This window comes from Octopus sinensis, linkage group LG15, assembly GCF_006345805.1.
Source record: "Octopus sinensis linkage group LG15, ASM634580v1, whole genome shotgun sequence".
NCBI lineage: Eukaryota > Metazoa > Mollusca > Cephalopoda > Octopoda > Octopodidae > Octopus > Octopus sinensis.
In genome coordinates, this window is record NC_043011.1 from 13,157,749 (window position 1) to 13,173,063 (window position 15,315).

At 37.1% G+C, this 15,315-nt stretch overlaps 1 protein-coding gene across 1 annotated transcript; it reads right to left on the minus strand.

Moving 5' to 3' along the window:
• Positions 1–1,878: 1,878 nt before the first annotated feature.
• Positions 1,879–14,982, minus strand: LOC118766208. Its single transcript, XM_036509491.1, has 2 exons — positions 14,153–14,982; positions 1,879–2,188 (listed from the first exon to the last, which is right to left on the minus strand). Exons 1-2 carry the CDS (start codon positions 14,611–14,613, stop codon positions 2,182–2,184), a joined length of 468 nt encoding a protein of 155 aa, XP_036365384.1. The 5' UTR covers positions 14,614–14,982; the 3' UTR covers positions 1,879–2,181.
• Positions 14,983–15,315: the final 333 nt, after the last annotated feature.

Genomic DNA, 15,315 nt, shown 5'->3' on the forward strand with positions numbered 1-15,315 from the left:
AGGTCATAGATATTGCATCGTGAACTACATTTTAGTCATTAAATTCAATCCTACGCTATTGTCAGTTAGATAATGCTTTTTGCAATGAAATATTTCAAAGTTTTTTTGCTACATAATAGAGATGTGGCACGGGAGTGGCTGTGTGGTAAGTAGCTTGTTTACCAACCACATGGTTCCGGGTTCAGTCCCACTGCGTGGCACCTTGGGTAAGTGTCTTCTACTATAGCCTCGGGCCGACCAAAGCCTTGTGAGTGGATTTGGTAGACGGAAACTGAAAGAAGCCTGTCATATATATGTATATATATATGTGTGTGTGTGTTTGTTCCCCTAGCATTGCTTGACAACCGATGCTGGTGTGTTTATGTCCCCGTTACTTAGCGGTTCGGCAAAGAGACCGATAGAATAAGTACTGGGCTTACAAAAGAATAAGTCCCAGGGTCGAGTTGCTCGATAGAAGGCGGTGCTCCAGCATGGCCGCAGTCAAATGACTGAAACAAGTAAAAGAGTAAAAGAGTATATGTAATCTCAATCAAGTCCTCATTCATAAGAACTCTATGGTATCTGATTCGATTGCCTGCCAGAGCTTTCCACCGTCAGGTTTTAACTTTAGACAGTAATAAATTAGTTTCAAGTTGCGATCACTTAAGCTATCATCTATTTTTTTCTGTTTGGGAATATTTATTAGCCTTGATTCATTGGCAAAGAGATGTTATATCATTATTCTTTTAATTATTGCTCTCTGTTCCTAGTTAAATAGAAAACTTTGATAAATTATTGATATCATTGATTAATTAAGATTTAATTAAATTCCAATGTATTACATGAATTATTGATGTATTTGATTAATTATTGATGTTACAACACTAAATGGCCAACATAATTAACAAGTTTCCTCGTTAAATCACAGTAAGATAAAGAGGTAAAATATGTTAAAAGGTTTGTTTTGCTATAAATCTATTTAAGTTACCTTTTAACATTTCTGAGAGACAAATGTGATAGAGTTAGGAAAATTATGTAATATGGAGACACCATCAATCAGAAGATCTACTTCTGATTGGAAAATCAACATATTTTGAAGCAATTTTGATTTCAACAAGTTGTTTTCTCCCTTGGGATTGGTAAGAGACACATCGAAACTGCAGACTATTCCATCACCAATATTTGATGAGAGTATCACTACTTCAGCCTAGCCATCAATTTATTGCTCTGATTGTATAATGCTTTATTTATAATTCATAATTCCTTGACGACCACAGATTTTTGTATTTTCCTCCAGAAAAATGTTAATAAATATCAAGTTAACACTTTTTTTTTTTTTATGGTTGAATAAATATTTGCTCTTCTTCAAAATGTGTGTGCTTTCAATGAATTTGATTACCATAGGAGCCTAAGGTTGTCTACAGAATTGCATGTAGCCGTTTTCAAATTCCAAGATAGCATTTAGATTATTAATAAATATATTTTTCACATGCTAACTTTTCTTTACTTTATTTACTCAACAGTACTGGCATAATTAACTCCAAAGAGTCTATACGTAAGCTAAGTAAATTAATGCCTTAGCCTAAGGGAGATAATTACAGCATCAGTGTCTATCAATTTTCCACTTGTTTACAAGTGCTGTGGTTATCAGAAACGATGTGGTTTATTTGGGTATGGAATAAATTATGCAAATATAAATATTTTATGTAACAAATAATTTTTTTTAATATTCTTTGTAAAGGCACTGCATTCCAAGAATTATCCTTCGCCTCGGTTGTCTTCGTCTACTACATCAGCTCCCCTTTCTTCCACAATTCCTATAATGTGACAGAAAGACAAAACAACAAATGAAGAAAAGTCACTCGGCCCTTTGTCATAGAATATTTATTCTCCCCTTTAAATGTTTGATAGAAGTATCGTTCAACATTTCAATATATTATTATTAATGATTTCTCTTGAAAGGTAGACAACTTTACAGAAGGGAATGGAAAAATTATGATGGTCATATCTTTCCCAATACACAGTGTCTGTGTATTTAACCAATCTCAAAAGGTGAAAAGGAATACTTCTTTAATTAATTAAGGTAGTGTCATTGCTTGTCTTATGGGTAAAGTATTTATACTAAACTGGAAAAATATAAAATAGACCTTGTGTGATTGTGTGACATATGAGGTGGTTAAGGTACTGACAGGTGCATTAAGTTCAAATCCTGCTAGAAATGTTACCTGAATATTTCTAATGAATGATATAGAAAATGTAGAGCAGGAATTAGTGAAACATTTGATCAAACAATTTGTGTAAAATATAAACAAATCCCCAATGACTACAACAAACGTAAAAGAAAAATCAGATACAAAAGCAATAATCAAAGAAGATAATTAATTAAATCACTATTCTATAGATAATCTGTGATAATATTAATTTAATAATTATATCAAATAATTCAACAGAAAATGATAACTAAATAAAATATTTCCAAATGGAGATGTGGATGTGTAGTTAAGAAGCTTGCTTCCCAACCATATGGTCTTGGGTTCAATCCCAAGACCAAAGCCTTGTGAGTGGATTTAGATGAAGTTGACTCTGTTAAGGTCAATGGGTCGAAAGAATATTCATGGAACTTTAAAAAGTTAAAACAGCCACCAAGTTAAAACACAACTGACCAGATGTTGTTGTGCGGAACAAAGAAAAGATATATTGTTGTGGAAATCAGTTAGGAAATAACCCTAACCCTAACTCTAACCCTCTGGACACCAATATGGTTAGAAAAACACAAAAGAAAGAGGACATCTATGGACCCTTGACAAGGTTTGCAAATCAAGTACCCAAGATACCCTTTCAGCTTTATACCATTTATTACTGGAGTCAACCTGTCTGGAACAAAGTATGTCTAAACTTTGTTTCTTGAGGGGAGAACACACATCCTTAATTCATATGCAAGTGATCACAATATCTAGGACTATAAAAATTTGCAAGACCTTCTTAAGACCAAAAGGTTACTGAAGAAAGCAAGATGCTTTCCTTCACAAACTTGCTACCAAGTAGATGGGAAATCAAAATTTATCCTAAATTAAAAAGAGGAAGAGAACATACATACATACAGAGAGAGGAAGAGGAGAAAGAGTGAGAAAGAAAGAAAGATGGACAGATAGGCAGGCAGGTACACAGACAGACAGCTAGTTAGATAGAGAGAGAGAGAGAGAGAGAGAGAGATAGATAGATAGATAGATAGATAGATAGATAGGTAGATAGATAGATAGATAGATAGATAGATAGATAGATAGATAGATAGATAGATAGATAGACAGATAGATTAGATAGATAGACAGATAGATAGACAGACAGACATGTAGGTAGATAGATAGATAGATAGATAGATAGATAGATAGATAGATAGACAGACAGACATGTAGGTAGGTAGGTAGGTAGGTAGATAGATAGAAGAGGTAGATAGATAGATAGATAGATAGATATAGAGATAGATAGATAGATTAGATAGATAGATAGTAGATAGATAGATAGATAGAAGATAGATAGAAGATAGATAGATAGATAGATAGACACGTAGGTAGGTAGGTAGGTAGGTAGAAGATAGATAGGTAGATAGATAGATAGTAGATAGATAGATAGATAGATAGATAGGTAGAAGATAGATAGATAGATAGATAGTAGATAGATAGATAGATAGATAGATAGATAGATAGATAGATAGATAGATAGATTAGATAGATAGGTAGATAGATAGATAGGTAGATAGATAGATAGGTAGATAGATAGATAGATTAGATAGATAGGTAGATAGATAGATAGATAGATAGATAGATAGATAGACAGATAGATTAGATAGATAGACAGATAGATAGACAGACAGACATGTAGGTAGATAGATAGATAGATAGATAGATAGATAGATAGATAGATAGATAGATAGATAGATAGACAGACAGACATGTAGGTAGGTAGGTAGGTAGGTAGATAGATAGATAGGTAGATAGATAGATAGATAGATAGATAGATAGATAGATAGATAGATAGATAGATTAGATAGATAGATAGATAGATAGATAGATAGATAGATAGATAGATAGACTAGATAGATAGATAATAGATAGATAGATAGATGATAGATAGATAGACAGACAGACAGTAGGTAGGTAGGTAGGTAGATAGATAGATAGGTAGATAGATAGATAGGTAGATAGATAGATAGATAGATAGATAGGATAGATAGATAGATAGATAGATAGAGATAGATAGATAGATAGATAGATGATAGATAGATAGATAGATAGATAGATAGATAGATAGATAGATAGTAGATAGATAGATAGATAGATAGATAGATCTAGATAGATAGATTAGATAGATAGATAGATAGATAGATAGATAGATAGATAGATAGATAGATAGATTAGATAGATAGGTAGATAGATAGGCCAGCAGACAGACAGACAGATAGATAGATGTGTGTAAGAGGGTGAATGTATCTTTCTGTGCATGTATTTTTTTTTTTTTGTACTTGTTTCAGTCATTTGACTGCGGCCATGCTGGAGCACCGCCTTTAGAGGGGTGAAAGAGTACAGCAGGGATCACCACCTCCTGCCGGAGCCTCGTGGAGCTTTTAGGTGTTTTCGCTCAATAAACACACAATAAACGCCCGGTCTGGGAATCGAAACCGCGATCCTCCGACCGCAAGTCCGCTGCCCTAACCTCTAGGCCATTGCGCCTCCACATGTATGTTCGATAGATGTATGTATGTTCGAATTTACCACTGTCAAAACATCATGTGATGGCTGTAAACGAGTCTCATCATCGTACAAGCAATTGTTTCCAGTGTTCCATGAAAAACATGGGAAAATGTTACCTTGCACAGGAATGGCTATGGGCTGGTGACAGGAAGTGCATCCAGCCATGGAACATCCGATCCATGCAAGCATGGAAAAGTGGATGTTAAATGGGGATGATGGTGATGACGTGTCATCAAGTTACAATAATTGTGTTTTAATTCTATATTCCATCGAATCGGAAGACTGTTGGTAAACATAAGGAGACTAATTCTGGTGCCATTTGCCTGGGATTGGAAATGTAATCTGATAATACGCAGGCGTGGCCATCTGGCTGAGAAGTTCACTTGGCAATCATGAGGTTTTGGGTTCAGTTCTACTCAACTGGACTTTCAGCAAATGTCATCTAATATAGCCTCAGGCTAACCAATGCCTAGTGAGAGGATTTGATAAACGGATATTGCACAGAAGCCTATTTGTATGTGTGTGTGTGTGTGTGTGTGTGGTGTGTGTGTGTGTGTGTGTGTATGTGTGTGTGTTTGTGTGTTTGTGTGTGTGTGTGTTTGTGTGTGTGTGTGTTTGTGTGTGTGAGTGTGTGTGTGTTTGTGTGTTTGTGTGTGTGTGTTTGTCTGTTTGTGTGTTTGTGTGTTTGTGTGTGTGTGCGTGTGTGTGTGCATACACACACATACACACATATACACAGACACATATGCACATACACATACACACATGCTTGCTTCTTTCCATTTAAGTTGGTGTTTGGTTTCTTTATGAACCTGAAACTTAGTACTTCAGCAAAAAGAAACCGATATATTAAGTACCAGACTTAAGAACTTAAGATATGGACCGGAGTCAACCCTTCGGGTTGGTATCCCAGCCTGGTCCAAGTCAAATGACTGAAACAAATGAATGAAAAGACTAAATGAATAATGAGAACAATTAGAAACAAAAGAGCCAGAGGTAGGCATGATAATGACAAATTTTAAATTTATGGTCTCTGGTGAGGAGAATTTTGTCTGGAAGAACTGGTGATTAGATTCCAAATTATTAACTCTCCAATTTGTACACCAGCAGCTACTTTGACTTAGGCCAGCTTTGACTCTTTTAGCAGTGAAAACTGCACCAAAAATTTATACAGAATGTAACTAAATTTGAGACCGCGACCTGTTCACTGACAAAACTTTGTGAACAGGTCGCGGTCTCAAAGCGACGAAAATATTTTGACAAATTAAATTTAAATGTTGAAGTGAATCGAAGGCTTTTGTGTGTTTCTTAAATGGCTTACAAACACCTTCCACGCTGCAATTGTTTTTGTTCCAGCACATGATCTCAGATCAAGTCACTCGCTATGCAAGTACATCTCCGTAACTAAATTCTCAAATGACAAAGCCAGTCTTGTTGTGAATACTAGGAAAAGGTAAGAAGTGGTAATAACTATATAGTAGAATGACAGGAGACAATTACTCAGGATGTCTGCCGTATGAAGATGTAGTAATAAAGTTGCTACTAGCATATTTGGTATATTTCGTTTTTGGATTTGGTTTGCAAGATTCTTTATATGAGTTTGTGTGTTGAAGCATATTCTGTTGTGTCTGGGGAGAGGCATTCTCTTTTAGTGCCTTATTATTTAACACACTCACCGGTAAAATTTCCACTTATTTCTTATTTTTATTTTCTAGAGTCAAGACTATTGAAAAGGTTGCAAGATGCAACGAAAATTTTAGAAAATAAAAATAAGAAATAAGTGGAAATTTTACCGGTGAATGTGTTAAATAATTAAGGCACTAAAAGAGAATGGCTCTCCCCAGACACAACAGAATATTTGGTAAAGTAAACCAAGAAACTTTAATTTGTTAATATTACTGCTTTAGGGATGAGAACAAGTATCTTTTATTCATTTAATTGGCCACAAGGGCCTTACAAAGAAAGGAAGCTGCGGGATGGACACACACATAATGTTGTTGTTGTTTGTTCCTTCTCGAGCCATGCCTGGCTCATAAGGGCCGGTTTCCCGGTTTCTTGGAGTATAGGTTCCCCACTTGGACGGGACGCCGGTCCGTCACAGGTGAACTGCAAGGTGCAGGAGGAAAGAGTGAGAGAAAGTTGTGGCGAAAGAGTCAGCAGAAGTGTCGCCGTTACCTTCTGCTGGAGCCGCGTGGAGCTTAGGTGTTTCGCTCATAAACACACACATCGTCCGGTCTGAGATTCAAACCCGCGATCCCTCAACCACGAGTCCACTGCTCTAACCACTAGGCCATGTGCCTCCACTACACACATAATGATATGAATGACAAATGAAATGGGGGAAAATTAGGGCAAGTAGCAACGCCCACCAATTGCTGTTTACCCGAAGACATTGTTCTCTTTATGTTTCCTACTGGAGGCAATAAACCTCTGACACAGTTCAAAAAACACATTTATGAGGCAATAAACCTCTTACATTTTTGCAATACAAAAGCCATTTATGAGGCAATAAACCTCATACATAATTCAATAAAATACAATAAAAATACAATAAAAGTGAGGCACCAAGCCTCTTACTTTTATTATCAGTTACATGCTTTCCTGTCCAACCAGGCTCCTCACTTCTTTGAAGCAAGCACCTAGACGGTGTCAAGCCGGATCACTTTGCCATGAATCGAAAAGAGTCCTCTGGGAAGGAATTCATTATCCTGCACAGATTGGTTTCCCATATGACCTCTGCAGCCACCTGCAAAGGCCAATCAGGGTCTTCCGTATAACCCTCCCACTGGCCTTACTTCAAAACAAAGTTTTCTAATGTCTCTCCCTGATGGAAGAGGAACACAAATTACTCCTCCACAGCATGGGAGGGATCTACAGTTTCCACCTTTGGTGGCACAACTCCCACCGAAGATGCTTCAAGACACGCCAGCAGCAATGACCCGGTATCTTTATCAACTGCCCCAGAACCTTATTTTGGTCCTGAGGGCAGTTCTTTTTAATATGGCCCAGACCCAGGTGACACCTAGGGGGGGGGGGGGCTCAAGCATCACCTAGACCAGGCCATTCTTACAAAATCTGGAAAAACCAGATTTTCGGCTGATTGGGTCCATAAGGTCAAAACAGCTTTTGCCTCCTCCCAATCAGCCACAGGCAAAATTTTCACATTGAGTAGCTTGGTACTGCTACCACCCAGACCCCAGCAGATAGTATCCACTATCCACAAGGGCTCAATTCCAGGTGGCAAGCTTCAGACCCAAGCCCTCATCAACTTTTTCCCACAATAAGTGGGAAGGAACAAAATTTCTGTGCCCTCTAGGGGCTGGCTTGCAAATTCGCAAGCTTCTTCAAGGGAGTCAAACAGCAACCACACCATTGCATATTTGACCCCACCGAGAGATATATCTAATAGCTGGCATATAGTCTGCCAGCTCTTTTTCAATTATGTTTTTCTGGAAGATGTCTATGGTGTCAAAGGACTTGGAGTAAGTCCTCAACACCACCATCTTCCTTTCCACCCCAGGACTTATTCATTGTAAGCCTAGTACTTATTCTATCGGTCTCTTTTGACGAACCGCTAAGTTACGGGGATGTAAACACACCACCTTCGGTTGTCAAGTGATGTTAGGGGGACAAACACAGACACAGAAACATATACACACACTTACATATATATATATATATATATATATATATATATATATATATATATATATATATATACATATATTCGACAGGCTTCTTTCAGTTTCTGTTTACCAAATCCACTCACAAGGCTTTGGTCGGCCTGAGGCTATAGTAGAAGACACTTGCCCAAGTTGCCATGCAGTAGAAATGAACCCAGAACCATGTGGTTGGTAAGCCAGCTACTTACCACACAGCCAAAAAGTTTCAAATATAGTCCACAAAATTTTTTTAAATACTACAGAGAGAAAAACAAAAAAGAAAGACCCAACAAAAAAGAAGAAAAAAATAAAAATAAACGGTTCAATACAGTTTTTCAAATAAACAACAGAAGAGAATGAGAGTTCAAAATACTGCAGAAATAAATAGTTTTTGGCCACACGTTACTCCTGGCCTTCACAGTTTTTCTCAATCTTTGTATAATTCCTTGAAATTGATTTTCCAAAAACATTTTACAAAGTCAAACAGGCACAATTCTCAAAATAAATTAATTTGGAGGCAGGACACACCTATAAACAGCAGTTCTCACAGCTAAGTGAGAAAAACACACATCTCTACCGCAGGAAGACCAAAGCCTAGAATCCAGTGAGGACTCCTTGCCTGTACAAAAAATAAACCTCACGAACAACAAATCCCACTGGACTCAAAAAGCAAAAAGTCTTACCTTACAGTAGAGTGTCTTTCAATACAATTTCCGTCCGCTGCACACCAGCGTGACGACTTCAGTGGTACAATGAAGAACACTAATGACCGGAACGAGTATCTTAATGATAAAAAGGTAAGGGACAAACCAATTAAATACAAAATGCAGTGGGAAATAAGTCTGATCTTCAGCAGTGGGGTGACAACTACAGACATGTTTGAGACCTCATCGGTGAAATATAATCTATGCCTCCAAGAGTTTAGAAAGCCTAAGAGATATAGCAGGGTTTTGTGTGTATGAATTAAACTGGCTAACAATGATAGCTTAGAAGTATTTCATTAATTTTTAACACTAAATTCAAATATTGCCTTGCGTGTAGTTTATTGTTGTTCTCTCTACATGACAATACAATCTTCAACTGCTGCCTATATGTCCAAATGAGTAACATCATCATCATCATCATCATCGTTTAACGTCCGTTTTCCATGCTAGCATGGGTTGGACGGTTCGACCGGGTTCTGGTAAGCCATGGAGGCTGCACCAGGCTCTAGTCTGATTTGGCAGTGTTTCTACAGCTGGATGCCCTTCCTAACGCCAACCACTCCGTGAGTGTAGTGGGTGTTTTTTACGTGCCACCGGCACAGGGGCCAGAGCAGGCTGGCAAACGGCCACGATCGGTTGGTGCTTTTACGTGTCACCAACACAGACGCCAGTCTTTACTACAATTAAGACGGGTGTCTTAACTACAATTTCCATTTGAATTTTTATTTTGACGTTGACGTTCTTGACTCAACAGGTCTCCTCGAGAACAGCGGGTCATTCTACGATCCAAGGTTAGCACAGCAGGCCGTCCTGCGAGCCATAAACTCACTTCATTTGTCAGAACTCAAAAATTATGAGGAAGAGTCAGTTAATAATTTTTGAAATGATTTATTGGCCCCAGGTTTATGAATTGAACTCTTGTGAATAGACAACAGGTCCTAAACATTGGCAATTCAATTTGTTAAGCTAAACATTGCACATTCTGTTATTTTACAACTGATTTTCGGGGATGCAATAAGTTGGTGAGGACAAATTACATTTGTTTTTAAATGATGGAAAGTTTGAAGGGTTTTTACAACAGATTTGTGTCACATGAATGCAGTGAGACAATTTCAATACAGTAGGATCCCTAAAAGGACTACAAATAGGGATAATAACATAAGAAGCAAATAATAGTTTCAATTGACAACTCTACCACCACCACCACACATAGCAGTCACTAGGATAGCCTATCTCATTCAAATTTTAATTTGTTTAGGTTTTAGAGTTTTCGGTCAAGGCTTTCTTGATCAGAGTTAATCATTAAAGCTAATAATTTTTCATGTTATTATCAGCATATATAGTAGGGCTACAAATAAACAACCTCAGCCAGCAACTAGCAAATGCAATAACTGTCTTATGAAAAACAACAATGATTTGTTTAGGAAATTGACAAATATATATATATATGTCAGGTTGGTAATGATTCTGTTGACATTAGACTTGTTCAGAGTTGGTTCCAAAGATTTCGTTCAGGAAATAAAATCCCTTAAAAATGAACCAAGAGGGAGACCAAAATCAGTTATTTGGCATGATGAATTGAATGCTTTGGTTAAATGAAATCCAAGAACAATGGTCAAAAAAATCGGATCAGAGCTCCAGACATCTTGAAGAATATTGGAAAAGTCAAAAAGATGGATAGGTTTGTTTCCCATCAACTTAATGAGATTCAAAGAAATACTGTGTTCCATGTTGATTTCTTGGTTGGAAAGAGAACCGTTTTTGTATCGACTCATTATGTGTGATAAGAAATGGATACTCTTTGATAACAGCAGAAGGACAGGACAGTGGTTAGATGCAAGAGAGTTATCAAAACACTATCCAAAACCACCATTGCACCCTAAAAAGTTGATGACCCAGGTGACACCTAGGGGGGGGGGGCTCAAGCATCACCTAGACCAGGCCATTCTTACAAAATCTGGAAAAACCAGATTTTCGGCTGATTGGGTCCATAAGGTCAAAACAGCTTTTGCCTCCTCCCAATCAGCCACAGGCAAAATTTTCACATTGAGTAGCTTGGTACTGCTACCACCCAACAAAGGGGTCAACAAAGGGGGTTATTCATTATTCATTTTTGCAACAAGGAAAAACTGTAACAGCAACATCCTATTGTCAGGAATTTGATTGTAGGCATAAAAAATCAAAAAAGAACTAACCCTAATTAGTGAATAGAGATGGCCCAATTTTGCTTCATGATAATGCACAGCCTCACACTTCTCAAGCTACGGTCTGCAAGTTGCAAAGCCTGAATTATGAAATTTTGGCACAGCTTCCTTATTCTCCTGATATCTCTCCTACTGATTATCACATATTTAAACACTTTGAGCTTGCTATACGCAATAAAACATTCTTAAATAAAGAAGGGGTAATGGAAGCATTCAAACAGTTTATCAGTGTAAAAGATGACAAATTCTTTGAAGATGGAATATATGTATTATCGGAACATTGAATGAAGGTCATAAAGGAACAAGGATCATATTTTGATTAAATAAATAAATATTCTAAAACTTTTTCAAATGTGACATTTCATGTGAGATAATCAATATCTATAAAGCTGAAATGCGAAAAAGTTGTTTGATTTCTTGGTTATTTATCTCTTTTGGGATGGGGTCAGATTGGCGCCAACATTTACACTGGGGGGTAAAATGGGGTGGGCAATGGTATGAGGAGGGTTGCAAGTCACTCGGGGCTACCATTTGGTTGCCATGGCGAGGAATATGGGAAAAATTGAGTTTTATGGGATAGACAGGTTGCACTGTTTGAATAATGGTGGCTTTTCATGTTGCTGCAGGGGCTAGAGGAAGTTATTTTTAATTGTGGGTGTACAAATTTGGGGGATTTTGGAAAGGGGGGGCAGGTAAAGAAGAGGGCAATAAAAATAACCAGGCAAAGAAGACGAACTTAAGAAGAAAGGGAAAAGGAAACAACACGCACAAAACAACACCACCACCACCAAAACCCGAGCAAAGCACGGGTCAAAATAGCTAGTCAGATATATATCCAAATTGAAAAGAAACTTTAAAACATTTCTTTGTAGATGTTGTGTTATCAAAACGTCTTTCTCCAGATACTTTCAACTGTAGGAAAAAATAAAATCTTTCATAAGCTGTTCTGTATTAACTGGAAGAAAATATTAGCTGTTATCCAGATTGGGACAATCAACTTGTCAACAAAGAACCAATATTGTGGGAATGTTTAGAATAACTTTATGCATAACTTATTGTAACTTATAACAACAAGAACAACATTGCCACATCAGAATGAAAATGCCAAAATGTGTGTAGTATACATTCAAAACAACGATATAGGTTTCCGTTTTTACAATAGAAAACCTGCAGAGTTGGAAACCTTAAAGGGAATTCTGAAAATTTCAACTTGTATAGCTGTTGATCTTACATGCACACACACAGCCAATAAGGAAGCTTCTATGCAAGAGTAAGACCTGTTAGAAATAGCAGACAAATCTCTCTCAGACCATAATCTTTTATCTTTTACCTTTATTTTGTTTCAGTCATTAGACCATGGCCATGCTGGGGCACCACCTTGAAGAATTTCAATTGAATAAATCAACGTCAGTACTTAATTTTTTTAAGCCTGGCACATATTCTATCAGTCACTTTTTGCTGAACCACTAAGTTATGGGAACATAAACAAACAAACAGTGGTGGGGGACAAACACACATAAATATATACATATACCACTCTGCTGGGTGGTTGGTGTTAGGAAGGGCATCCAGCTGTAAAAATCCGGCCAAAACAGTCACAGAAGTCTGGTGTAGGCTCCTGCCTGGACGGCTCCTTTCAAACCGTCCCACCCATGCCAGCATGGAAGACAGACGTTAAACAATGATGATGATGATATCATCATCATCATCATCATTATCATCATCATTATCATCATCATCGTTTAACGTCCGCTTTCCATGCTAGAATGGGTTGGACGGTTCAACTGGGGTCTGGGAAGCCCGAAGGCTGCACCAGGCCAGTCTGATCGGCAGTGTTTCTACAGCTGGATGCCCTTCCTAACAACAACCACTCCGTGAGTATAGTGGGTGCTTTTCATGTGCCACCGACACAGGTGCCAGACAAGGCTGGCGAACGGCCACACTCAGATGGTGTTTTTTATGTGCCACCGACACAGGTGCCAGACGAGGCTGGCGAACGGCCACGCTCGGATGGTGTTATATATATATTATACAACAGGCTTTTTTTCAGTTTCCATCTACCAAATCCACTCACAAGGCTTTGGATGACTCAAGGCTATAGTAGAAGACACTTGCTCAAGGTCCAATTGGTTGCAAGGCAAGCTTGTTAACCACACAGCCATATTTCTTCAAAAATGAAACCCTATGATGAATGTCGAAAATGTACAACAGGGTATACAGTCGATAAATGATGGGAGTTTTGTTGGAACGATTTGGCTATGACATCATGTTTCTGTCATAGCAACAAGATATGTTGAAAGTTTATAAGTAGGTGGTTACTAATAGAGATACATGTGCTGGTGCCACATAAAAAGCATCCAGTCCTCACTGTAAAGTGGTTGGCATTTGGAAGAACATCCAGTTGTAAATACGCAGCCAAAACTGACCTCACCTGTGCTGGTGCCATGTAAAGAGCACTCAGTCCATTCTGCAGGGTGGTCGATGTTAGGAAGGGCATCCAGCCATAAAAATCCATGCCAAAACAGACACAGAAGTCTGGTGCAGTTTTCTGCCAGGCCAGCTCCTGTCAAACTGTCCAACCCATACCAGCATGAAAAACGGGCATTAAACAATGATGATGATGGTGGTGTTACATTAAAGAAATTTAACTGATAAGAAAGAACTGAACAAATATTATAATAAATTACAACAAATGTTGCAAAAATAATAAAGAAAAGGAAAATAAAGAAAACCAACATACTTCTTAGTTAACAGAAAAAATTAACCAAGTAAAATGATCAACTGAAAGAAATTAGTGTCACTAATGATAAAATGAATAATTAAATGTATTTAAAAATTAAAAACAATTAGTTTACCTTTTGTCTTGAAAATTCTTTCTCAAATATAAAACTTGTCTTGGGGATAAAAGGATTTTTCTTTTTCTCTTTAGTTCACTACAGTCAGATCTTCTCCTTGAGTTATTGCCATAGTCAAGAGGGAAAAGATAGGTGTTTTCTCTTCCTTTACATCCTTCGGGGTTGTTCTTGTCCACATCATAACCAGTTTCTGGTTTCAATTGATTCTCAGAAGTGTGGCTTTTTTTACCATTGTTTTGTTGACTTAGATTAGTATTGGAACAACCATCTCCTAAATGTATTCTGTCCATCTGAGACGTCAAATGTTTCTCTTTTGCATTCTCTTTACGGATTACAGATTCGTTATTGACATGCCCACTAACAATAAGTCTTTTCGACTTATTTGTACATTGGGGTCGATACTGAGCAGCTCCTTTTCCCTTTCCCTGATACATCATCTCTCTTTTATTTGTCTTTCGCATGTTTATATGTACTTAATTATATCTATGACTTCAGTACAAATCAAATTTGAATCTAATACTTATTTGTTGATGCTGTAACTGATAGGAAATCAGCTGAAAACATGTTAAGGCTAACCTCGGGTCCGATTATTCTATATCTTCATTTAGCAGGAAGAGGGGTTTCTGAAGATGCACATTAATGATTGCAGTAATTGGAATTTTCACAAAAAGCATCAGAGCTTTTGATATCTACTTGTTTCTTTCTCATCATCATCATCAGATTTCTTTTCATTTATGTTAATTTCCTACAAACTTTTAAGTTTGCTAACTGTATTATAAACACAATGAACTCCTTAGGCATGTCTCAAACTATTTTCCCATATCAAGAATCTCTTTGGGATGAAAATTACCATAAATCTTTCATAAGCACCATTTGTTTTAAATTAGATTCAGTCAATTTTAAGATATTACCTTATTTTGGCTTACATCACTTTACATATTTGATTACATTGAACCTTATTACAAGTAGAATTTAATAGTTTACCATTAAACTCTTCATGGATGTATTTCTCCTTTGAGAAATGACTCCATTACTTTCTGCTGTTTTTTATATGAAAAGTTTTTTTTTTTGTTGCTGTGTTTTTTTTAACTGATTTCTACTTCTCTTACTTTCCAGGTAACGTTATGTTTTGGTTAACATCTATAGTTAAAAACATTATTGAT

Coding starts and splice junctions, on each gene's coding strand:
- LOC118766208 (XM_036509491.1), bottom strand. CDS start 14,613: ATGCGAAAGACAAATAAAAGAGAGATGATGTATCAGGGAAAGGGAAAA.